At 40.3% G+C, this 26710-nt stretch overlaps 2 protein-coding genes across 11 annotated transcripts in view; one reads left to right on the top strand and one right to left on the bottom strand.

The window, feature by feature from the left end:
- pdcl3 (phosducin-like 3) overlaps positions 1-25199 on the top strand; it is a 28776-nt gene extending 3577 nt beyond the window's left edge. For 2 of the 7 annotated variants that reach the window (XM_060929059.1, XM_060929064.1), the window contains exons 5-7: positions 8224-8367; positions 9782-9990; positions 10084-10718. In XM_060929059.1, coding sequence (XP_060785042.1) covers positions 8224-8367; positions 9782-9990; positions 10084-10229 — 499 coding nt within the window. In that variant the 3' untranslated portion in view covers positions 10230-10718. The other 5 variants (XR_009655324.1, XM_060929061.1, XM_060929062.1 and 2 more) reach the window with 5 other exon arrangements.
- nms (neuromedin S) overlaps positions 10848-26710 on the bottom strand; it is a 53484-nt gene continuing 37621 nt past the window's right edge. Inside the window, exons 3-8 of one of the 4 annotated variants that reach the window (XM_060929067.1) lie at positions 19582-19635; positions 19061-19087; positions 18913-18966; positions 18763-18837; positions 13200-13241; positions 10980-11035 (exon numbers count right to left, since the gene is read on the bottom strand). In XM_060929067.1, the coding sequence (XP_060785050.1) occupies positions 13233-13241; positions 18763-18837; positions 18913-18966; positions 19061-19087; positions 19582-19635 (219 nt within the window). In that variant the 3' untranslated portion in view covers positions 10980-11035; positions 13200-13232. Of the gene's footprint in view, positions 11036-12967; positions 13027-13199; positions 13242-18726; positions 18838-18912; positions 18967-19060; positions 19088-19581; positions 19636-26710 lie in introns of those variants that run through there. The other 3 variants (XM_060929068.1, XM_060929069.1, XM_060929066.1) reach the window with 3 other exon arrangements.

Raw genomic sequence — 26710 nt, 5'->3', positions numbered from 1 at the left:
TAGTGTGTAGGTTGTGGGTGTTTTTATACAGACCTGGCAACCTGTAACTGAATCAGTGCAAGCCGGTGTGTCCTGACGCAGCGCGGTGTTTATTTATTTTTTAAATAAACCTAGAGGTGGATGATTTTAACAAAAATAAAATAAAAAATATATATATTTTGCACAGGACTGTGTTCCTGTGATAACAGAAACAAAGCTCCAGCTCTCTGCTCTTAACTTGTGTTCTTTCAGGATATATCGCTCATGTCGCTCCTTATTGAGGTTTTTTTTTTTTTTATGATTATTCCAGAGTTGTTTGAAACCAATCTGGGTTTTCTGTGTTGAATAAGTTAGCTGCTTCACCTTTAAAGAAAATCAAACACTTTCATGAAGGAGCTAACTCGAATGCGAGCAGAAAAAAATAAAACAGGATTCTTAAGCAAACTCTTCCATACTCACTCCTGACTTTGTTTTTGTAAAATACATTTTTAATACGATTGTGAAATTTCTCTGGAGTTTTCAGGCTGAGCTTCTCTCGTTGTATTCTTTAACCACTCATCTCCTCGTTGTTCTTGAAGCATTTGCTCCTACTTGTTCACATTTTTCTTGATAGCAGGGAGACGGTAATGCGTTTTATCTATTTCTCTGTTTGAACAAGCAAAAACAGCACAAAAGTTAACCATATTGAAGACCGATTAAGCCTTGCTTGCATGAAAGATGGTGTCTGTCTGACCCCAGCTGTAATTATCCGTGATGCGTGACGTCATGCACCAGAGGTCTATGAACAGTATACGTACCATACTACAACAGCGGGAGTATATAAAATAACTTGCCGAGACTAAGAAAACAGCCAAGACATAATGGCGGATACATAGTGAGGGCCGCTTTTAGGAACTGGAATAAAAGATCAAAAAGCCTAATTTTTTATACTGTCGCTTTCATTTTTGTACTTTTCACTTTCGCTTTCCTTTTTCCGGTTTTTTTTCCCGGTTTTTTCTCTTTCTTTTTTCGGAAGAACGCCGAGACCGGAAGCTTTCTTTTTCTCTCCTCCTGTGTAAAGTCCACAAGCGGAGGCCATCTGATCTGCTTTAATATCAACAGATCTTCATTTAAGGTACGTGAATCTTTTCATCATGGCACACCTTCAGCCTGTTCAGTGTGCTGAGTGCAGGATGTTTAGTCATTCTTCCTCCATCACTAGCGATAGCTCTATTAGCTTTACTTGTGATAAGTGCAGATTAGTTAGCTCTCTGATGGAGAAGATTACAGTGCTAGAAGCGCGTGTCCAGGCTTTAGAGCAGGTTAGTGAGCGTGAGAACAGTGTAGTTTCTGTTAGGGAAAGTCTGGACGCCCTAGGTGGAGTTAGCAATCCCCCAACTCCGGCATTAGAGCCCTTACAGCGGGGCGAATGGGTGACGGCTCAGCGGCATAAGCGTAGAGCCAAAGCTACCGCTGAGGCTCGCCCACGGGAGCACCACTCCTCTCCGTGTCACGTGTCGAACAGGTTTGCTCTCCTTAGTGATGCACCCACTGAGAAACCTGAAAGAGCTCTGGTTATAGGGGACTCTATCATACGGCACGTGAAATTAGCTCAGCCTTTAGGGGCACCAGCAGCTTTAGTCAGGTGTATACCGGGAGCCAGGGCGCCGGACATAGCAGGTAATCTTAGGGTCCTAGGCAAGCACAGGTTCTCAAAGATAGTTATCCATGCAGGAGCTAATGATATACGCCTTCGTCAGTCTGAGGTTACTAAGAGTAACTTTGTAGAGGTGTTTAAATTAGCGAAGGCGATGTCCGATGCTGTAGTATGCTCTGGCCCCATCCCAATGCGGCGTGGCGATGTAGCTTACAGCAGGTTATGGTCGCTGAACTGCTGGCTGTCCAGGTGGTGCTCTGAAAACAGTGTGGGCTTTATAGATAATTGGGCTAATTTTGAGGGCACTGCTGGCCTGTTAGGGCGGGACGGTATCCATCCCACTCGGGAAGGTGCTGCTCTCATTTCCTGCAGCATAGGTCATAGTCTCAGAACAGGCCTAGTTAATTTCTGACAATCCAGAGCCAAGGCCAGGGAGCAGACGAACAGGCTAAACCGACTGTCTGCTAGCTTCACAGAGTCGTCACTCAGGGCCCACTACATCGAGACTGTGTCTGTTCCCCGAGCTCAACAAAAAGGTAGAAATTTTCAGAGAGTTTGTTCCAGTAACCTAATCAATATAAAATTAGATCAGACTGACTGTACAGCTGCTGCCAGCACCTTTGATCTAAAGGTGGGGCTATTAAATATTAGATCTCTTACATCTAAAGCGCTAATGGTTAATGAACTCATTACTGATCAGGAGTTTAATGTACTGTGTTTAACAGAAACATGGATTAAGCCAAATGAATATATAGCATTAAATGAAGCGAGTCCTCCTGGATACAGTTATATACACCAGCCTCGTCTAACTGGCAGAGGAGGAGGCGTCGCGGTTATTTATAACGATTATCTAGGTGTAACACACAAACCTGGTTATAAATTTAATACATTTGAAGTTCTTCATACTCATATAATGTATGTAGCCTCGAAAAATAAGTCTACCCAGTTAATTCCATTGCTTATTATTTACAGGCCCCCGGGGCCATATTCTGAGTTTCTTTCTGAATTTGCAGATTTTATCTCAGATTTGGTTATTTCCTTAGACAAAGCTTTAGTTGTCGGAGATTAATATTCACTTCGATAACCCAGAAGACCCTTTAAAAACAGCGTTTGTGTCCATCTTAGATTCAGTCGGGATTAAGCAGAATGTCATAGGACCGACCCATAATGGTGGTCACACCCTTGATCTAATACTAACATTCAGATTAAACGTAGACAATATAGTCATACTTCCACAGTCTGAAGTTATCTCAGATCATTGTCTCATCTCATTCAAAATATGTCTGAGTAATAATATATGCACCTCACCACGCTACTGTATTAAACGTACTTTCACGTCAACTACTGCACAGAGCTTTATAAATGATCTCCCAGAGCTGTCAACTTTGATTGGGTCACTGTCAGCCCCTGCAGAACTTGATCAGGCAACTGAATGCTTCGAGTCAACATTCCGCCATACTTTAGATAATGTAGCTCCTCTAAAAAGGAAAATGGTCAGAGACAAAAAATTAGCACCCTGGTATAATGATGACACTCGCACATTAAAACAGACCACTCGAAAATTGGAACGTAAATGGCGTCAAACAAAATTGGTAGTGTTCAAATTAGCTTGGAAGGAGAGCTTCCTGAAGTATAGAAAAGCTCTTAGTGTTGCGAGATCAACATATTTCTCCTCCCTAATAGAAGATAACAAAAATAATCCTAGATTCCTATTTAATACTGTAGCAAAATTAACCAGGAATAAGTCCACTATCAACACATGCACACCTGCAGTATGTAGTAGCAACGACTTCATGAATTTTTTTAATGACAAAATTGAGAATATCCGACAAAAAATTCAAACTACTAATTTAAGGTTAGACAATGAAAGTGACCTTGTAGTTAACAATATAACTGTATCAGATCATCAGTTAGAATGTTTTACTCCCCTAAAAGAAACTGAATTACTTTCATTAATCTCTACATCAAAAGCCTCAACTTGCGTACTAGATCCCTTACCAAATCTGAGATAAAATCTGCAGATTCAGAAAGAAACTCAGAATATGGCCCCGGGGGCCTGTAAATAATAACCATCTATTCAAACAGATAATGCCTGGAGTAATTGAAACGCTTCTAAAAATAATAAATTCTTCTCTTAAGATTGGCTATGTACCCAAATCCTTTAAACTAGCAGTTATCAAACCCCTGATTAAAAAACCTGACCTTGATCCCTGTCAGCTGTCCAATTATCGGCCAATATCAAACCTCCCCTTTATCTCCAAGATCCTTGAAAAAGCTGTGGCACAGCAGTTATGCTCATATTTACATAGGAATAACATCCATGAAATGTATCAGTCAGGATTTAGACCTAATCATAGCACAGAGACAGCACTGGTTAAAGTAGTAAACGACCTACTGTTGGCGTCTGATCAGGGCTATGTCTCGCTACTTGTGTTGCTTGACCTTAGTGCAGCATTTGATACCATTGATCATTCCATTCTTCTGGATAGACTAGAAAATGTTGTGGGAGTTAAGGGAATGGCCCTCTCCTGGCTCAGGTCTTATCTAACTGATCGTTATCAGTATGTTGATATAAATGGTGATATTTCTAGACGTACCGAGGTAAAGTTTGGTGTTCCACAAGGTTCTGTCTTGGGTCCACTGCTTTTTTCTCTATATATGTTACCTCTGGGCGATATTATTCGTAAACATTGTATTAGTTTCCACTGTTATGCTGATGACACACAGTTGTATGTCTCTGCAAAACCTGATGAGAGACACCAGCTTAATAAAATTGAGGAATGTGTTAAGGACATTAGACACTGGATGCTTATAAATTTCCTTCTGCTTAACTCTGACAAGACTGAAGTACTTGTGCTAGGACCACATACAGCTAGAAGTAAGTTTTCTGATTACACAGTAACTCTGGATGGCCTTTCTGTTTCTTCACGTGCAGCAGTAAAAGACCTCGGAGTGATTATTGACCCCAGTCTTTCATTCGAAACTCACATTGATAACATCACCCGGATAGCTTTCTTTCATCTCAGAAATATTGCAAAGATAAGAAATTTAATGTCATTGCATGATGCAGAAAAACTAGTCCATGCTTTCGTTACCTCCAGGTTGGATTATTGTAATGCCTTACTGTCTGGATGTTCCAATAAGTGCATAAACAAGCTCCAGTTAGTTCAAAATGCCGCAGCAAGTGTCCTTACTAGAACTAGAAAATATGACCACATCACGCCTGTCTTATCCACACTGCATTGGCTCCCAATCAAATTTCGTATTGATTATAAAATACTACTATTGACCTTTAAAGCACTAAATGGTCTCACACCACAGTACCTGAGTGAACTTCTGCTCCTCGATGACCCGCCACGCCTACTTGGATCAAAAGGTGCAGGCTATCTGCTGGTACCTCGTATAGTGAAGGCTACATCAGGGGGCAGAGCCTTTTCTTACAAAGCCCCACTGTTATGGAACAGCCTTCCAAGTAATGTTCGGGAATCAGACACAGTCTCAGCATTTAAGTCTAGGCTGAAAACATATCTGTTTAGTCAAGCCTTTTGTTAATGGTGTTTATGAGGTAAAGGAGTAGATCTGGAGGGTCCTCAGACCTAGTGTTTTGGTAAACTGGGATGTATGGATGCTGTCAGTCCCCACTCGCTTGCTCACTCGAGTTTGTTGACGGTGTAGTGGCTGGCTGCTTTATGTCCTGGGGCTCCCTCATGCCTGTGTTACCTTCTGGCTCTCTCCTTTTAGTTATGCTGTCATAGTTAGTTGCCGGAGTCCCTGCTTGTACTCGGTGCAATATGTATACTGTTCCTACTTATTCAGGTGACATTGGGCATACCTAACAACCTGTGTTTTCTTTCTCTCCCCCACACCCCAAATCTGTCCCTCTGAGTTACATGGAGTCAACATGAAATCTTTTGCTGGAGACGGTGGGGACCTCGACTGGCTATCGTAGCCTGCAGGGAATTGGCCGTCAGACATTCTGTCGCATGTCCCAGACCCGGTGAAATGTAACTGAATTGTCTTGGCCAGGCCTAAGGGTCCCATCTGCATCTCATCATTGCTGAGGAGTGTGCTCCCATCACCCAATCAAGCATCCAGCCAGAGCAGGTCATGATATATTTTTTACCATATTAACATGCCATTGTGTGTTATGCCTGATGTAAAGACTCTCGTCTCTGCGAGCCTACCACACAGATTTAATACTTGTCATTTTTAGGGCATACCTAACAACGTGTTTTCTTTCTCTCTCCCCCCCCCGTCCCTCTGGGTTGCATGTTGATCCTGGGATTGAGATGCTGGCCTCTTCTGCCCCTCGGACCTGCTTGATCCATCCTGGTGCCCTGTGTCTGGTCGGAGTTTTGTCGCCCCACTCCTGTGAAGGACGGCCCCATGAGGATAGTTGGTTATACCTGTTAAAACTGTTAATTTTATAGTCAGGCTGTCTGTTGTTGCCCAAATGAGGTTGGGTTCCCTTTTGAGTCTGGTTCCTCTCAAGGTTTCTTCCTCATGTCGTCTGAGGGAGTTTTTCCTTGCCACCGTCGCCACAGGCTTGCTCATTGGGGATAGATTAGGGATAAAATTAGCTCATGTTTTAAGTCGTTCAAATTCTGTAAAGCTGCTTTGCGACAATGTTTATTGTTAAAAGCGCTGTACAAATAAACTTGATTTGATTTGATTTTTGTGGTGCTAGTTCGTAATGTATGCCTATTCCAACTTGCCCGATCGGGCATGTCGGGGACGTATCCCATTTGCCCGAATGCATGCTTCACTTGCCCCGGGCAATTGGGCAGTCCTAAATGTCAAGTCCTGTTGCTGGCCATGTTGTGAAAATTGTGCATGCAGACGCTCATCTAAGTTTCCAAATCTGTTATTGCTTAACTCTTGAATATTTTCGATCATGAATACTATCAGTAAAAAGCTTATTTCTGCTTTCCAAAGAAATCCATCTTGTTAAGATCTGTTCAGTACTTTGGGAGTAACAGCAGGTTGAAGTTGGTACAACAGAGTGCACTTTCTGCTTGCATGATGTCAGGGAAACTGCCAGTACTTTCTGAGTCACTGTCAAGTGGTCAGGCTCTTTTCTGATCGGTTTCCGACTGGATTATTCGTGAATATCAATCGGACAAATTTTATAGGGATGTTCTCTAGCTCTCAGTGATGAAGAATTCAGCAAAATTTTCGATCTTCATGGTCAGTATGGCATTTTAAAAACCAGAAGTCAGAAATGCAAGTGTCAATTTCAGTTCACTGGAATTGTTTATTGGATGTGACTCACGGTTTTTTCAAGGTTAGCCGTGAAAGCTGTGAATATTATCATTTATATTCTTTAATATAAACACTAGTAGGCCCTACTTTTGAGAAATACAAAGGCTTACAGAGCACAAAGAGGAGATTAGAAATCTTTTATTACTCTTGAGTGTACCGATTTAACGTTTTACCTAATTAGCATAATATTAATTTGCATAATTTTGTTTTTATTAATTTTTCAGACTTTGTATTCAATATATAACCATCTATGTGCCTGCCAATTTCTATGTAAACATCTTGGAAAATTAGTTATTAAGAAAAAAAATTTGACCTCATCTGTTAGAGGCCCATTTTGGACCATGTTATCGTAATACAGAATATTATGGCAGTTTTCTAAAAATTAAGCCATTTCTTCAATCTTTGATTTGTAATATCTCAAGAATGGATAAACATATTTTAATTCTATAAAACGTACATGTTCTGAATTCAGTGAGAGCAGTTTCAAGCTATTTGGATTGAATTTGAATTTTCACCTGATATGCCTAATATTAGGCAATACCCATTCAGACAGCTGGGCTTTGATCAGCATTATACAGTTGGATCCAAAAGTCTGAGAGCACTACTAGTGAAAATGCTTAGATTTTGCATTCTTGTCCAATTGACTACAACAAATTACATTATTGACAACTTCAGTGAAAAGTAGAATTTTTGAAATATTTACATCAATCCAACTTTATATAGCACCATTTCAAACAAATCAAATTGCAATTACAAGTCATTGACAATGTTAAAATGGATTTGGAGACTAATACATACACACATGCACCCAGTTGAATAAGACAACAATAAAATACAGGCATTTAAGATAAGAGATAATATAAGCAACAAAAAGATAAAATAATGATACTGACACATTATGGTAGAACAGAAAAATGTTAAATAAATAAGGAACTCTAAATTAGTATTTGGTTCATCCCCCTTTTTGCCAGTGTGTATTGGATTCCACAGGTTTATCCATTTTTTTTCCATTTTTTCCACAGGTTTATTCATGATTTTGATCCATTTTAGATCAAAATCATCAGATTGTCATCTGATCACATGCTATAGTAGGGGAGTTTAGACATGAGGAAAATCTGATGTTTTGTACAAAGCGGTTAACATGATCAATATCGCGCATTTTGCTTACTTTTAAATAGGGACATGGAAATGGTGCAGAATCTTTTATTTAATATTAATTTTTTTCAAAAATTCTAAAACCTGTTTATGTCCATTTTAAATCCCAGATTTTCAATGTGATCTCAGACTTTTGGGACCCACTGTATCTATACTGTACCATATCTATATTGTACTTTGTCACTTCTCAGGCAGAAAAGGCTTGCGGAGTGGAAAGCAAAGCAACTGAAGAATGTATTTGGCGAAGTGAAGGAGATTTCGGGTCAAGACTATGTTCAAGAGGTTAACAAAGCCGGAGACGGCATTTGGGTGGTGCTGCACCTCTACAAACAAGGGTGTGTGTGCACGCACTTGTTAGTTGTCTTGAGCTACAAAACTTCTCTTTAGCACACTACCATAAATAGTTATATATTTATTGTGGATTAGTCTGATTCATGTACAGTGCCTTGCAAAAGTATTCATCCCCCTTGGTGTTTTGTCCTGTTTTGTTGCATTGCAAGCTGGAATTAAAATGGATTTTTTGGGGGGGTTAGCACCATTTGATTTACACAACGTACCTACCACTTTAAAGGTGCACATTTTTTTTTGTGACCCAAACAATAATTAAGATGAAAAAACAAATCTGGAGTGTGCACAAGTATTCACCCCTTTTGAATACTTATGCACACTCCAGATTTAAGTATTCAAAAGGGGTGAATACTTGTGCACACTCCAGATTTGTTTTTTCGTCTTAATTATTGTTTGGGTCACAAAAAAAAAAAATGTGCACCTTTTTAAAGTGGTAGGCATGTTGTGTAAATCAAATGGTGCTAATCCCCCTCCCCAAATCCATTTTAAATTCCAGCTTGTAATAGCGGAGCACCATACCTAAGAAAAAATGGTAAACCCATCGAGTCGATATTTTTATTTTTATTTTTTTTTGTGTGGTTTGTACGTGTACCACCACTTATACACACCGCCTAGTGGCCAGTGTTAGTAATTACCAGTCATACACACCGCCTAGTGGCCAGTGTTAGTAATTACCAGTCATACACACCGCCTAGTGGCCAGTGTTAGTAATTACCAGTCATACACACCGCCTAGTGGCCAGTGTTAGTAATTACCAGTCATACACACCGCCTCGTTGCATGTTCTCCCCGTGTCCGTGTGGGTTTCCTCCGGGTGCTCCGGTTTCCCCCACAGTCCAAAGACATGCAGGTTAGGTTAACTGGTGACTCTAAATTGACTGTAGGTGTGAATGGTTGTCTGTGTCAGCCCTGTGATGACCTGGCAACTTGTCCAGGGTGTACCCCGCCTTTCGCCCGTAGTCAGCTGGGATAGGCTCCAGCTTGCCTGCGACCCTGTAGAGCAGGATAAAGCGGCTAGAGATAATGAGATGAGACACACCGCCTTGTGGCCAGTGTTAGTAATTACCAGTCATGCACACCGCCTAGTGGCCAGTGTTAGTAATTACCAGTCATACACACCGCCTTGTGGCCAGTGTTAGTAATTACCAGTCATGCACACTGCCTAGTGGCCAGTGCTAGCCAGTAGAGAAATAAAACAAGAGACTGGCTATGATATAAGAAAATTCTACAACTCAGAAACAGATGGGAGCTCCGCTTTTAGGCAGTGCCTAAATCTATATATTACAACAAAACAGGACAAACACCAAGGGAGATGAATACTTTTGCAAGGCACTGTAAATAACTCTTTTAGAATATAACTGTAGTTGTTTTGATGATGATTTGATAATTGTAATTTTTCCAGAATCCCATTGTGCACACTGATCAATCAGCACTTGTCCTTGTTGGCACGGAAGTTTCCAGACACTAAGTTCCTGAAGTCAATCTCTACAACATGCATTGCTAACTATCCAGACAGAAATCTGCCCACCATCTTCGTTTATCATGAAGGGGAGATGAAGGCGCAGTTCATCGGGCCACTCATGTTCGGAGGAATGAGCCTCAAGTGCGATGGTGTGTTTGTGTGCATCTTGGTGTGTCTGTGGTTTAATTGTCCCTCCTGTTTTCATTCAGGATAAAGAAATGTAATTTTGTTTTGTTCCTTAGAGCTGGAATGGCGTTTGGCTGAATCCGGTGCTGTGAAGACAGACTTGGAAGAAAATCCGAGGAAACAGATCCAGGACCAGTTGATTTCATCCATTCGCTGCTCAGCGCCGAACCACAAAGACAGTGACGAATCTGATGATGACTAATTTTGGTACAATTTTCTGTTTTATTTTTCAGGATCATGTTTGAACTTTTTTGGTTCTCATGGACTCTTCTTTTCAGGTTTGAAAGGTTAAAATGTCAATGCTGTTAACACGCCCATACCGACTTCCCATTTGTAACTCCATAGTACATGTCCTCCACATCGTGTGTGTGTGGGCGCGTGTATACACTTTCAGCCTACACACAGGCATGTGTGTGTAGTGGAGCTGATGAACCTTGTGTAAATTGTCCTCAACTCAATCCCTTGTCTAACTCCTCTGTTCTAATGAACTTCACTCAAGCTGACGCACTTAAGTGTCTTTGTGATGGTGGTGTGGATTCATCCAAGGGGAAGTGCTCATGTGTGCATTAAAAACAGGACTGAAACACACAGCTGATGAGTAAGAAGTTCACTGACTCATAATGCAGCATTTTGGATTTAAACAAAATTTTAAAGCCATTTTATAAGCAATAAAATGTTATTTATGCCATAACATTTTTATATGACCATGTTTTTTGGCCATCATAAAAATAAACTTGTAGATTTATGCTGTTTGTTTTAATTACTATATTTTAACCATTTTTGTTTAAAAAGGAGAGAAAACAATTATGCGTGCCTTCATTGTAATATTAGATGGACTGATATTAGCATGCAGCTTTTACACCCTGACAAGTGTAGTAGCCTACACACACAAGTGGCTGTGAGAGAGCAAGAGAGAACTCAAACACATGAGATTGAATTTATTTACAGAATTGGGTGTGATTTTACAGTCCACCTGAAGTTATCATCCCAGTGAATATCCAGTCAAATCTGTGTATGGAAAGATACAAAAATAAACATTTTATTGAAACAATACACATACACCTGCACTGTAGACTAGAAAAAAAACTCTGCACTTATGACCACTCATGCTGGGGTATTGTACTCCTCTATGTGTTCTTATCTCTACTGTCAAATGAACTGCTGCTACATCAATGGAACAGCCATGAAGATATCGACAAGGAGTCGAACGAGAGGAGGAAGGGCAGGCTGACTAATATTTATAACATGGGTCAGAAACCCATGTTGTGCCATGCAATGTACTTTTAAATATCCAAGTCCCTGATTGTCAGCTGAGCTCACTTATCTTTAGTGATCACTTTGAGATAAATGCAGGCCTGTGCGTTGCTCTCCAGGGGCTGAGAATGGGCAGTAAGTGATCTAAGAATGAATGAAGGCCTTCCCAATACAATGAATGGGCAAACTTATCTTTGAACATCTCACTTAAGGTTCTTTGTATGTTGATGTTGAACCTTAAGTGAGCTGTTCAAAGATGATATTTAAAAAAAAAAAACAAACAGTAGCACCTCTGACTTTCAGGATTCCTTCTCACGTAATAATGATAATGAAAAAATTTAAAACAGGATTTTGAGTAATCCTCGAATTTGTATGTCAAACATTATTACTTTAATACCACAGTGATGTGCCAATGAGCAGACTTTAATTTAATGAAATGAATGAATGAAACATTGCACTTTTTCTGGAAAAGTCTATGAGACTGGAGTTTCCATTGCAGATTTTGTGCTTTCCATTTTCTCAGTAATATTAGAAACTTAATTTTTTTGTCTCCTTTACTTCAAGAGAGAGAGAACAACGTGGATCTAGGTGAGGGAATGGCTGCTATAACTAAGCTGTTCAGGAAATGTACTGACTTTTACACTGGAAACTCCCTCTAGAAATGTTAAATAAATGCTTTCTAAACAAGAAAAAATAATTCACCTTAATTATATGTTGATTGTGCTGTTACTATAAGAATAAAAATGTATTAGAACGAGTACATTAAAATAATCCAATCTTTTACAGTTATACCTTGTGTTATAGTTGTACCTCGTGTCAGATCCATGCTCTACACCTTCTGGTTCAATAATTTGACTGCGCTGAGGTATGATTATTTTAATCAGCACAAATTCTCTGTTAAAGAAAAATTATCTGACAATTATTCGGGTGTGATGTAGCACGATACATGTATGCTGCATAAAATTCTAGCACTCTCAATGCAAAACATCTTCCCACCTCCGTGGTGTAGACCACGCCCTCAAATAAAAGACAAGATGATTTGAACTTGGTAAAGACTGTTACGTAGGAGTTGAAAAACAGTATGGAGGAGACAGAAGTGGTGAGTACAGAAACTATCAATAGTGAATAGTGAAGGAGAGAGATGGGAATATTTGGAAAGTCCTTCATAAACAGGACCTACTTGTGCTAAAATAATAGCAATTAATAAAGAAAGCAAGAAAACAGGTAAAGGAATTAGCTTATCCAATCAATCAGCATGCCTATTTGCTAACCCTCTACTTAGTAAGGAATAAACACTTAGGGGCGTGCTGTTATAGGAAAATCAGTGGCAGGGAGGTGTGATCCAGGCTAAGCCTGAAGAGGTTTATTTTCTTCTAATAGCAAGTTGTTTATTCCTATTATATGGAGGTGATTCACAAATTATGATATTTTTTTTTGTTATTGAACAATGTCATACTTCTTATTTATTTATATTTGTGGAACATCCATGAAAGAGTTACTTTTCTCACTTACAGTATGTTATAGCAAACAGACGTTCTCTAACCAGTTTCTCATTTTTTCCTCTCTTGTCAAATAAACACAGCTTGTCATGTTACATCATGGAGGAAAATATATTGTTACAAAGCAGTGAAGAGTTTTCCATAAATGTTAAATGTCTCCTCACCAAAAACTTCACCATATCATTGATTACACACATTTTTTGTTAAACTAAAAAACAGTTTTAAAAATCGGTCCCTGTGAATGATCTGTTAGAATAGAAACAAAAGTATTTAGAATAAGCACATTAATGTAAACATGACATTTGAATTATAGCTGGAACTGTCTGAGCTGCTGGTATGGAATATTAATCAATCAATTTCATTAATATTATTTACTTATAAACTTCTATTGAGGTAGCACTGTGGCTAGTACCACCTACCTCAAATGAATCTATCCGAGCAACAAGTCTTCTTCAGTGTCTCTAAAAGAAAGACAAGGTCACTCAAACAGACTTTAGTGTATTTTAGGAGCGTTTATATTTGGGTTGCACCAATTCTGGTTTTTTGGCATCACTTCAGATAATGGATGCTCCATAATGCCTTTATTCTCTTTCAGCCAGTGATGAGCTGAAGATGGAAATAATGCTTCAGATTGAGCTACAGGAATTTATCTAAAAAGGTGAAAAAACTCAATCAGTATCACCTGCTCAGGTCACAACTCAAACACTTCAGTGGCATAGAGAGTCTGTCGCATGCTAGACTGGACATTTGGATATCTGGAAGCAACCGATGTATTAATGAGCATCATGAACAGGTGATGACTGACACCAATCCAGGCAGGAGTAGAATATAGTTGAATAATTTATACTTTATTTGCATGAGTGTGTGGATGAAGGCCCACAGGCAGGGTCAGTCACAAGCCCACCCATCCAAGCCGCAACAGCACAACAGGGCGTTGTCCAGGGTGCTGAAACACTGGTGGGGGTTTTTTGGACATTTAAATTTATGGCATTTAGCAGACACCCATATCCAGAGTGACTTACACCAATCTGATTTTTATATAACTGAGGAGTTGAGGGTTAAGAGGTTTGCTCAAGGGACCAGCAATGACAGCTTGGGTACTGGGATTTGAATTCATGACCTTTCAGTCAGAAGTCCAGTGTCTTATCTCCTGAGCTACCGCTGGACTTCACCAAAGGGATGGGGTTGGCTAATCACACCTCTAAAAAGCCTCACATTCCAAGACAAAGAAGAGCACAAGGGTGAGATACAGTAACCGTTTCTCTTTGTATTCACTGAAGGCCCAGCGAGGATGAGGCAACACCAGACCGATGAAAGGATCACTGCCACGGCCCAAGCAGACCCCACAGGACCCCATAACCACTAACAGCCCTTCAGTGTTAACTCACAAAAGACTCAATTACTCTATTTTAAATTTAGATCCCCAATTCCAAAAAAGTTGAGACACTGTTAAATGTAAATATAAACAAAATGCAATGATTTCCAAATCATGGAAAACCTATAGGTTTTGGGAATTGGGGATTTCATTGAAAATCGTACAAGGACAACATATCAGATGTTGAAACTGAGAAAGATCTGTTTCTCATTCAATTTTGACATTAATTGTTAACAGGTCAGTAACATGATTGGGTATAAAAAGAGCATCCCAGAGAGGTGGAGTCTCTCAGAAGTAAAGACGGGGAAAAGGTTCATCGCTCTGTGAAAGACAGCATGGGCAAATAGTACAACAATTTAAGAATAACATTCCTCAATGTAAACTTCTAAAGAATTTCAGGCTCACATAATCTGTAGTACATAATACAGGGATGTGAGTTTTCTGCGAATTCGCGGAATTCCGCTTTTTTCACCTCAAAATTAAAAAAAATTTTTTTTTCCGATTTTTCGCTCAAAAATCCGCATTCATATCCTATTCGTTCCGACTTTCAGTAATTCCGTCATTGAGATGAAACGAGGTACGTGATTGGCCCATCGCTCTGTAACAACCAATGAACGCGCTTGTTAGATAGCTGTACGTAAGCTCGCTTCAAACAAAGAGTTGAAAGATGGCAGCCTCCATGATCGAGCGTAAAGATGCACCTGATCATCAGTTTGGTGTGTGTTTTTAAAGTAAATAAACATGGGGAAGAAGAAAAAACAACCCAGCTCATTTCTTTCCCCATAATAAGCCTGTGAGTGGTGATGGTGTCACTGCACGTGCGACGGAGTGACGAAGGTTGCCGTGGCAACGGGGCCTCGCGCCACCTGTTGCTTCCTGGATGCGCATGCTATGAAAGCTGTGGCGAAAAGGTTAGCATCGGAGGCTAAACCTTCTGAGGAGAAAAGAAGGGGCGGTTTTTATTTCAGTTTGTTTTAGTTACGTCCGAAGAAACAGCAGTTTAAATCACAGCTCTAGTTTACAAATCAAAATGGTTACTCAGTGAAAACAAAACAAAAGCTAGAGAGAGGGGGAGTGGTGGGAGTTTAACCCGGGAAAGTGAGTCTGTGAGGCGGCAGTGATGCTTGACCCCTCCCGCCTCCTCTCACTTTACCTCAGAGTCTCTGCCAACTTCATCACAGATTATTTCACCTTTTTCACTCAAAGTTAGTTTTAATTTTCGCTCAAAACTTTTCCCACAGCGTGGATGTAAGGTAATTATACACAATTTTGATTTGTTTATTCAATATTAAAATGTTAGTGCAAATAACACATACTTGCCAACTTTTCAAAATTCTCATGAGGGAGAAAAGTGCATGAAAGACATTTTCAACTGGCCGAGGGTCTGATGCGCGGTTGAAATGATAAAAACAGTGGATCCCAATTAATTGCAAACACATTTTTTGTGAATGTTGTTTAGTGAAAAAGTGATTTTTATTCTTGCATATGAAAATCCTCAAGTGAGTGAACACTGTACATTTTTGTATATGAGTCAATTTCACAGAAAACGTATTTTTTTTTGTCCGGACGTGTTTTGTTTACATTTTGAGATTTCTAAAACCTTTTTATGGTCTCATATGATAAAACATTATCAGTTCTACCTTGCATTTCAAAATTTGACTACTTTGGTTCATAAATGTGCATTTTGTAGCAAATTTTAGGGTCGAAAATGAGCAAAAATGGCTGTTCCACTGAAAAGAGACTTTTTTTCAGACATGATTCTTAATGTTAGACAAAGGTGGAATTGAAACTTTTTCATGTTCAACGACAAGACTGTGGAAACCACAATGGACATATGATGTCACAAATTGAAAATGCCATTAAGAAAAGATATTTTTCGATTTTTTGTTAATTTTTCTACCTGTCCCAGAGGTTTGTGTCAGTTCTGTTACCGTGATTAATCACATAACAAAAATAAATGCTCCCAAAAGCTATTATTGAAATTATTTGTTGCCAAGGATCTACATATTCTCACCTTTTATATGGATGGCAGAATGAACTGAATCTGAGAATATTTACTTAAAAATTTCAGTTTTGGTAAGTAGTCTATGCATGACTAATTTTTTTGTGTCAATCCTGTTACCCTGTCTAAACGGGGTGTGCAGTAACCTAATCAAATATTAGAAGTTGCCATACATAAGAAGCAAACCGGGAGACTACCAGGAGCAATAGAGTTTAATAAATAATGGTGGATGAATTCTTATGTTGCATCATGTTTGTTTGAAAAGGCACATTTAGGTATGTTCAACTTCTACAGTAATTGAAAGTATAAATTTTGTTTTTCCTTATACAATTTTCTATTTATTCTAATGTAGATGATTTAATTTAGAATGACATTTTTAGGTTTCATGTTTTGGCTTTTTGTCAGTTAAGAATCATTGAATTTACTATAGGGGCTCAGAGTTGCATGTTGACCATTAAATTGGCTTGAATTTGTTAATCATGACAAGTTTTTCTTGTGTGTTTGCTTGCCATTTTAGTACAATTTTTAAGTCAGAAAACCCCAGAACCCAGGAGCTTCGGGGGGCTTCGCCCTCCCTTGTCCCCCCACCAGGGCACTGCCCTGGACCAGCTGGGGGCCTGCGGCCCCCAGACCCCCGGCTAAAATTTTCAGATAATTTCACCAGCCCCAAATCACATCCCTGATAATATCATTAAAAGATTCAGAGAATCTGGAGAAATCACAAAGGGGAAGGCGAAAAACCAACATTGGATGCCTGTGCTCTTCAGGCCCTCAGGTGACTGCATTAAAAGCAAACACGTGTCTGTAGTGGAAATCAATGTATGGGCTCAGGAACACTTCAGAAAAGCCATCATCTGTGAAAACAGTTCATTACTGCATCCACAACCATATATAAACAATATCCAGAAACACCGCCACCTTCTCTGGGCCTGTGCTGGATTGGTGGATTGAGGCGAAGTGGAAGATTGTCCTGAGGTCTGACAAATCAAAAGAAGAAATTCTTTTTCAAAATCATGGACACCACATCCTCCAGGCTAAAGAGGAGAGGGACCATCTGGCTTGTTGTCAGTGCACAGTTCAAAAGCTAGTATCTGTGATGGTATGGGGGCATGGTATGAGTAGCCTGAACATCTGGGAAGGCATCATAATGCTGAATGATATATACAGATTTTGGAGCAACATGCTGCCATCCAGGGGATGTCTTTTTTTGGGGAAGGCCTTGCTTATTTCATAAGACAATTCCAAACTGCGTTCTGCACATATTACAACTGCATGGCTCTGGAGGAAAAAGAGTCCAGGTGCTAAACTGGCCTGCCTGCAGTCCAGACCTGTCTCCCATTTAAAACATTTGGTTACCCCGAACTGTTGAGCCACTGAAATTGTATAATCAGGCAAGAGTGGGACAACATTTCACTTTCAAAACGACAGCAATTGATCTCCTCAGTTCCCAAACATTTACAGAGTGTTGATAAAAGTAGAGGTGATGCAACACAGTGGTAAACATGCCCATGTCCCAATTTTTTGGAAACTGAAAATTTGCTGGCATCAAATTCAAAGTCAGCATATTTTTTCCACAAACAAATACAAATTTCTCAGTTTCAGCATTTGATATGCTTTCTTTGTATTATTTTCAATGACATATAGGGTTTCCATGATTTGCAAATCATCACATTCTTTTTTTATTTTTCATTTTACACAGTGTCCCAACCTTTTTTTTAACTGGGGTTGTAGTCTGTCTTTTTTTCCTTTCACTCTTCTCTCACAGTCCCTTCCTCTTTTATATTTCTTAATTATTTTTTCCACATTACACTCCTTTACACAATAATTCCTAGTCAATGGTCTTTTGAGTGATTGTTTTAGTTCTCACAACTTCAGTAATACTGAAATTGAATCCTTGTACTACTACCGAATTACATTTCCAAGAAAAAAAAAAAGTTACTTTGTACTCCTGGCATTTTTATTTAGACCTTTAAATTACTTGTGAAAAATCTCATCTCTTCTTCTCTGACCCAGCTACTGATTGTGTATTTAAAATTCCACTTTTAATTAAGGGTGGCAAGGTGGTGTAGTGGTTAGCGCTGTCGCCTCACAGCAAGAAGGTCCGGGTTCGAGCCCCATGGCCGGCGAGGGCCTTTCTGTGCGTAGTTTGCATGTTCTCCCCGTGTCCGCATGGGTTTGCTCCGGTTTCCCCCACAGTCCGAAGACATGCAGGTTAGGTTAACTGGTGACTAAATTGACCATAGATGTGAATGGTTGTCTGTGTCTATGTGTCGGCCCTGTGATGACCTGGCAACTTGTCCAGGGTATACCCCACCTTTTGCCCGTAGTCAGCTGGGATAGGCTCCAGCTTGCCTGCGACCCTGTAGAACAGGATAAAGCGGCTAGAGATAGTGAGATGAGACTTTTAATTAAGTAAGATTTTCACACATGTTCTATACTTTCACTGACATAATTTCTCAGTACCTTTTGAAACCCTGGATCCTATACTCCCTATTAAATTGGTGCATCCTGAGTAGATTAAAATTATTTAAAATTAATGACCCCTTACTTAGAGTTCAATCTGCTCTAAGGAAATTTAACTGGTGGAAAACAAAATGGAGCTTACAGGCAAAATCTGCTGTTTCTTCCTTCGAAGAGTAAACTTAGGTGAAAGACGCATCAACGGGTGGACGGAGTGAGACTAGAAAAAAAGTTGCAATAGTTAGGTCTGAGTGAAAAACCTTTCCCCAAAGAATTCACTAAGCATTATCTTTACCTCTCTTGCTACAGTGCCAACTGAATTCCGGGCCTTCGAGTAGTGAAACAAGAACTGGAAAGAAGACAGCTCCATTAGCAGTCCACTTGATATATACCAGAGCTGTTATTGAAAAACTCATAATAAAGTTCCCAAGTCACAGACTAACCCGTTTAAAGACGTTCTGAATCTGCTCCTGAAAGATGAAGGCACAAATATTAATATACAGTGTCTTGCAAAAGTATTCATCCCCCTTGGTGTTTATCCTGTTTTGTCGCATTACAATCTGGAATTAAAATGGATTTTTGGGGGGTTAGCACCATTTGATTGACACAACATACCTACCACTTTAAAGGTGCAAATTGTTTTCATTTTATTTTTTATTGTGACACAAACAATAATTAAGATGAAAAAAAAAACAGATATCTGAATTTAAACAGAAATTACAGCTTGTAATGCAACAAAACAGGACAAAACACGAAGGGGGATGAATACTTTTGCAAGACACTGTAATATCATTAACATTTTCAGTGTATTAATTACATCAACATAGCAGGTTCTTGATTGAACATGTATATTGAATACATGTTCAAGATTCTAGCACCAGACAATCTAATATCTTAAAACTGGTGATAGTGTATGCTAATCTACAAATAACAAAACACAAATCTTGAATACTACTCCCCTCACCTTGTTCTGGTCTCCCCACATGAGTCCACACATAGAGCTCTGCACAACTGTACCCTGAAAGAAAAAGAAAAAAAATCATCCAGATTAATCTGGCGACTTTTTCTGTAAGGTGATGTTTGGTTAACATTTCTGGAAGGAGTCTCCAGTGTCAGTGCTTTGTAAAAGTCAGAGGTAATACAGCAGATCAAAAGGTGCAGGCTATCTGCTAGTACCTCATATAGTGAAGGCTACATCAAGGGGCAGAACCTTTTCTTACAAAGCCCCACAGTTATGGAACAGCCTTCCAAGTAGTATTCGGGACTCAAACGCAGTCTCAGTGTTTGTCTAGGCTGAAAAACATATCTGCCTTTTGTTAATAGTTTTTATTAGGTAAAGGAGTAGATCTGGAGGGGGCGGCACAGTGGTGTAGTGGTTAGCGCTGTCGCCTCACAGCAAGAAGGTCCGGGTTCGAGCCCCGTGCCTGGTGAGGGCCTTTCTGTGTGGAGTTTGCATGTTGTCCGCGTGGGTTTCCTCCGGGTGCTCCGGTTTCCCCCACAGTCCAAAGACATGCAGGTTAGGTTAACTGGTGACTCTAAATTGACCGTAGGTGTGAATGTGAGTGTGAATGGTTGTCTGTGTCTATATGTCAGCCCTGTGACGACCTGGCGACTTGTCCAGGGTGTACCCTGCCCTTCGCCCACAGTCAGCTGGGATAGGCTCCAGATTGCCTGCGACCCTGTAGAACAGGATAAAGCGGCTAGAGATAATGAGATGAGTAGATCTGGAGGGTCCTCAGGCATAGCATGTTTTGGTAAACTGGGATGTATGGATGCTGTCATCCCCCCACTCACTCGCTCACTCGGGTTCGTTGGCTGTGTAGTGGCTGGTTGCTTTATGTCCCAGGGCACCCTCATGTCTGTGTTACCTTTTGGCTCTCCCCTTTTAGTTATGCTATCATAGTTAGTTTTGCCAGAGTCCCAGCTTGCACTCAGCGCAAAACGTATCCTGTTCTTACTCATTAGGTGACATTGGACATACCTAACGACCTGTGTTTTCTCTCTCTCTTCCCCCCCATCCCTCCCTCTGAGTAAGATACTGCTCCTTGGACCTCCTCTTCTGTTCCGCGGCTCTGCCTGATCCATCCTCATGCCCTACGTCTGGCTGGAGTCTCATCATGGTGCTCCTGTGGAGGATGGCCCCATATGGACAGTCGAAAGTTGCACTTGGGAGATGCTCTGGATACTTAGTAATACATTTATGTCTGAGGACTACAGTTGACATGAACAGTTTTGTACTCAAGTCTCCATCAGTGAGGCATTGTTTTTTGTTTTATTAACTTCAAGAAAATGTGAAGGGACAATTGTTTATAGCTCCTACAATGCTAGTAATAACAGGAACTAACTTGTTGAATCACAACATTAAATCTAAAAATATATACATCTTTAGTGAATTGCTGTGGTACAAGAGGAATACAAGAAGATCTACAATGTTGTCCTCATCCTCAGTGATTTCTTCACCAATTTGTTCTGGTTGTTGCTGGTTCTCTGTGACATTACGAATGATTTCTTCATCTGACATTGTTTTTTGACGTAGAGTCATCATCGTCAATGGTGAGCCATGTTTTAATGAGTTCATTGCTAAATTTTTGAAAGCCATGAGCTGACCATGTTACAATGGTTTTCGTGTAATAGCGATCCGTATTATAATGGCACTCCACTGTAACCCACTTAGTGCTGTTATAGAAAAATACCCAACTCCAGGGAGGTAGTAGTAATTTTGCACCATCTACTTCAGAGGAATGATAACTCTACAGTATTACAGCCACTCCATCTTTTAACAGTTCAAACTGTTTTCTTGGTGTTATTCCTCTTTCCTGTCCATAAAGTTCTGAAAGAAATTCTGGAATGACTGGTTGAGCTGAGGCTAGGAAAGCACAGGTTGAAGATGTAAAAGTATGGGGTGCTAAGCTTGACATAGCTGTTCATACATAGCATTAATTCTTGGATTTTATTTCCAGATGATTTGAGGACAGCCTACATGGTAGCAGGAGCTATCATTCAGTTACATCTGTCAGTCTTTGGGTGGTGATGGCTGTGTTCAAGTTGCATTTGGATTGAAATTTAACAGGGTATAAATCAGGTTTGAATTCAGACTTTGGGGATGTGAGTTGGTTCAAGATCAAATTGGCTAAGCACACAGGGTCATGCTACTTTTACAATCCTGCTCCTCTTTCCTGTTAAAACTACTGTGACCAGTTAGGCTGAAGCTGGACTTACTGTATATTAAGGATGTGAGGTTGAAGATTCTTTGCTAAATAACATGAAATTTCTCCTTTACAACATCAGGATCCAGCCATTTCTATGTGAGTTGAGTCTGTGAGGTGACGGATTCATGACAAAGCATGCCAGTTCAGCTCAGCCAGTCAAAGTAAATCCGTTTATGCTACACCTAACAAAGAGATGAACGCTCTCAGAAATAAGCACATACATTCACAGAAACAGCTGGACTCTGGATATCTGGATCTTTTTGAAAGGCATTTGTCTTTAAAACAAAAGCTCCATCCATACCAACAAGGTTTTGGAAAATATCATTAACAGTTAAAATGAATTCCCCCTGCAAATAATTTTCCAAAAGCTCCATCTGTAGTGACTTAATACACTGATTATGTGGAAGGGAGGCCAAACTAAAATACCATCCATCCATCCATTATCTGTAGACACTTATCCTGTACAGGGTCGCAGGCAAGCTGGAGCCTATGCCAGCTGACTGTGGGCGAGAGGCGGAGTACACCCTGGACAAGTCGCCAGGTCATCACAGGGCTAACACATAGACAAACAACCATTCACACTCACATTCACACCTACGGTCAATTTAGAGCCACCAATTAGCCTAACCTGCATGTCTTTGGACTGTGGGGGAAACCGGAGCACCCGGAGGAAACCCATGCAAACACGAGAACATGCAAACTCCACACAGAAAGACCCTTGTCGGCTGCTGGGCTCAAACCCAGGACCTTCTTGCTGTGAGGTGACACTGCTAACCACTACACCACTGTGCCCAAACTAAAATACAATTTTTAAAAATAATCATATTGAGGTATTTCACTCACGTGACCAAGTCATGTGATGCTGCCATTTTGGACGGCACGGCTCGAATCAGTTTGAATGCGAGGAAGGCGACAAACGAAAAACATAAAAGAAAAAGGAGCGAGATGCAGAAAACACCTTCACTATCCAGTGACGTAGGGCATTTACAGGGCGAGCAGAGGGAGAGGTATTTGCAAAAATTGAGGTTAGCAGGCTTAGAGAACGATGTTTACCTGCTTCCACCAGGATTGTTCACTGATGTACGGAAGTACACGAAGCCCTCGTCTTTACCTGACTTCGGCCCACAGGATCTGTACACCTATGTCGTTAAAAACCCATCGCCATACACAGGTATTGATCTGAAAGCGTATAAGAGTTTGGATGCCTACAAATATTTTGTCAGGCTGGGTAACATGCCTACATCAGTGGGTCGTCCCTGGAGCCGGTGGTCGCCATCTGATTACAGCTAAGGTTTGTTCACATTTTCATTTACTTTCGGTCCTCAGGATAAACAAAATGTTATTAAATGTCATTGAAATAACTTCTTAGTCTGTTGAGACATGGCCCGTTATAAATTTGCTGTTACCAGGCAATGACCAAGAACTGTATTATTAGGGTCGGTGTCTGTGTTGTAGCAGTGTACTAGCAGCTAGCTGTTAGCACTAGCTAATGTCAACAACATCGTAGCTAGTATGTTACTGTAGCAATATTTACGTTCAGTCATTTGGATGACTGTTAAAACCTTTCAGTCTCAAGTTTTTCCTTTACTGGATTTACTAGTTTACTGAGCTAGCGCGCTCGGCCAAACCGGGAGCCATCGCGCACTCTCCGCCCAGGCCGGGAGCCATCGCGCGCTCTCCGGCCGAGCCGGGAGCCATCGCGCGCTCTCCGGCCGAGCCGGGAGCCATCGCGCGCTCTCCGGCCGAGCCGGGAGCCATCGCGCGCTCTCCGGCCGAGCCGGGAGCCATCGCGCGCTCTCCGGCCGAGCCGGGAGCCATCGCGCGCTCTCCGGCCGAGCCGGGAGCCATCGCGCGCTCTCCGGCCGAGCCGGGAGCCATCGCGCGCTAGCTCAGTAAACTAGTAAATCCAGTAAAGGAAAAACTTGAGACTGAAAGGTTTTAACAGTCATCCAAATGACTGAAAGTAAATATTGCTACAGTAACATACTAGCTACTGTTGTTGACATTAGCTAGCTTGCCGTCCAAAATGGTGGGCGTCACGTGACCCTGTGACGTCAGGTGAAATACCTCAATAGAAAAGAGGAACACTGAGGAGCTCATTACTCTCTCCTTCTCAAAGTCGCTCTGATTGGTCCTGCAAGATGTGTCAATGTTTGGAGCCTACTAGAACTCTTAAAGCAAGAGTCTATTTGTAAGGATCTGGAGCCATGTACCTTTACAGCTTTAGTATTCCAGTTAAGAAACCCTTACCCTATTTGAAGGAGAGAGTAATGACCCCATGGTGTTTGAGACCCCACATGCAGTAGCTTTAACCTGGACACAGGTGTTGTGAAGAAGACCATAAAGATATCAGGGATAGTGATTTAGTTTCTTTACTACTGACAAGGTTCATGCCTTAGTATCAGAATGTCATGCCCTTGAGCAAGGACCTTAACTCTCTCTGCTCTTTGCGTACCATATATTGGCTGATGCTATGTTCTGACCACAGCTTCTGACCAAGCTGGGTTATGCAAAGAAAATCATTGTTATTGGGATGTTTTGCCTTCTGCAAGTGAAATTCAGCTTATTTGGATTCAGGTCAGGTGACTGACTTGGCCATTGCTGAACATTTTACATCTTTGCTTTAAAAATAGCTTCGGTTGCTTTTGAAATATGCTTTGGGTCATTGTCCATCTGCAACATGAAGTGCTATCCAGCGGGTTCTGAAGGATTTGGCTGAATGTGAACAGACAGACAATACAGATAATACACTTCAGAATTTATCCAGCTGCTTTTATCAGCAGTCACGTCATCAATAAAAACAAGGGAACCAGTTCTACCGTACATGACCACACCAAAAGAGAGATGGTGGTACGCTTCAGATCATAAGCCTTCTCCATATTCTGAGGATGTTTTTTCTCAGAAATGTATAGGCTTTATTTAGATACTTTGGCAAGCCCTAATGTGGTCTTCCTGTTTCTTCCTGTTTTTAAGGCTTACCAGTGGTTTACAGCTTCTCTTGATTGTTGACTTTGACACAGATCATGCCTACCTCCTACAGTATGGTGTTCATCTGACCAACTGCTATGAAGGGGTTTTTCTTCAACAGGAAAATAATTCTTCTGTCATCCATCATAGCTGCCTTCTGTGCCTTTTGATGTTCACAAATGTGTTCTTTCTTTTTAAATATGTAACAAATAGTTGATTATTATTCTCAAGAAAGTTCATGACTTAATTTCAACTCCAATATACTATGGTAGACAGCTAAAGTAAAAATGTCGTTGTCCAAGCTAAAGTAACTTTACAGCTAAAATAACTTTGTCGTTATCCAAATATTTATGAACCTGTAAAATTTTGTTCTCAATAAATAAATAAAAGTTTCTTGGAAAAAGAAGGGCTAACAGAACTGTTCAATTATATGCACTATTAGGCCTAGGCACTAACATTTATTAAACTGGTTAAAGTTTTTTTTTTTTAAATACACACATATACATCCATTGTCCGTAACCGCTTATCCTGTTCTACAGGGTTGCAGGCAAGCTGAAGCCTATCCCGGCTGACTATGGGTGAGAGGTAGGGTACACCCTGGACAAGTTGCCAGGTTTTCGCAGGGCTCACAACACACACACACACACACACACACATATATATATATATATATAGTGTGTATATATACATATATATATATATATATATATATATATATATATATATATATATATATATATACACACACATATAATATACACACGTACATATATACACATCTCAATGAACACAAACAATTTCCAAAACATTGACAAGTTTAATATAACATCTGTTTAACTTATAATATGAAAGTAAGGTTAATAATATAACTTGGATTACACATTTTTTCAGTTTTGCTCAAATTAGGGTGGTGCAAAAATGAGTACACCCCACAACAAAAACTACTACAGTGGTGCTTGAAAGTTTATGAACCCTTTAGAATTTTCTATATTTCTGCATAAATATGACCTAAAATATCATCAGATTTTCACACAAGTCCTAAAAGTAGATAAACAGAACCCAGTTAAACAAATGAGACAAAAATATTATACTTGGTCATTTATTTATTGAGGAAAATGATCCAATATTACATATCTGTGAGTGGCAAAAGTATGTGAACCTCTAGGATTAGCAGTTAATTTGAAGGTGAAATTAGAGTCAGGTGTTTTCAATCAATGGGATGACAATCAGGTGTAAGTGGGCACCCTGTTTTATTTAAAGAACAGGGATCTATCAAAGGGATAAAAAGAACAGGGATCAAAGAACAGGGATCTTCACAACACATGTTTGTGGAAGTGTATCATGGCACGAACAAAGGAGATTTCTGAGGACCTCAGAAAAAGCATTGTTGATGCTCATCAGGCTGGAAAAGGTTACAAAACCATCTCTAAAGAGTTTGGACTCCACCAATCCACAGTCAGACAGATTGTGTACAAATGGAGGAAATTCAAGTCCATTGTTACCCTCCCCAGGAGTGGTCGACCAACAAAGATCACTCCAAGAGTAAGGCGTGTAATAGTCGGCGAGGTCACAAAGGACCCCGGGGTAACTTCTAAGCAACTGAAGGCCTCTCTCACATTGACTAATGTTAATGCTCATGAGTCCACCACCAGGAGAACACTGAACAACAATGGTGTGCATGACAGAGTTGGAAGGAGAAAGCCACTGCTCTCCAAAAAGAACATTGCTGCTCATCTGCAGTTTGCTAAAGAGCACGTGGACAAGCCAGAAGGCTATTGGAAAAATGTTTTGTGGACGGAGGAGACCAAAATAGAACTTTTGGTTTAAATGAGAAGCGTTATGTTTGGAGAAAGGAAAACACTGCATTCCAGCATAAGAACCTTATCCCATCTGTGAAACATGGTGGTGGTAGTATCA

This window comes from Neoarius graeffei, chromosome 9 (genome assembly GCF_027579695.1).
Source record: "Neoarius graeffei isolate fNeoGra1 chromosome 9, fNeoGra1.pri, whole genome shotgun sequence".
NCBI lineage: Eukaryota > Metazoa > Chordata > Actinopteri > Siluriformes > Ariidae > Neoarius > Neoarius graeffei.
The sequence above is the reverse complement of the archived record's forward strand: the minus strand, read 5'-3'. Positions and strand labels throughout refer to the sequence as shown.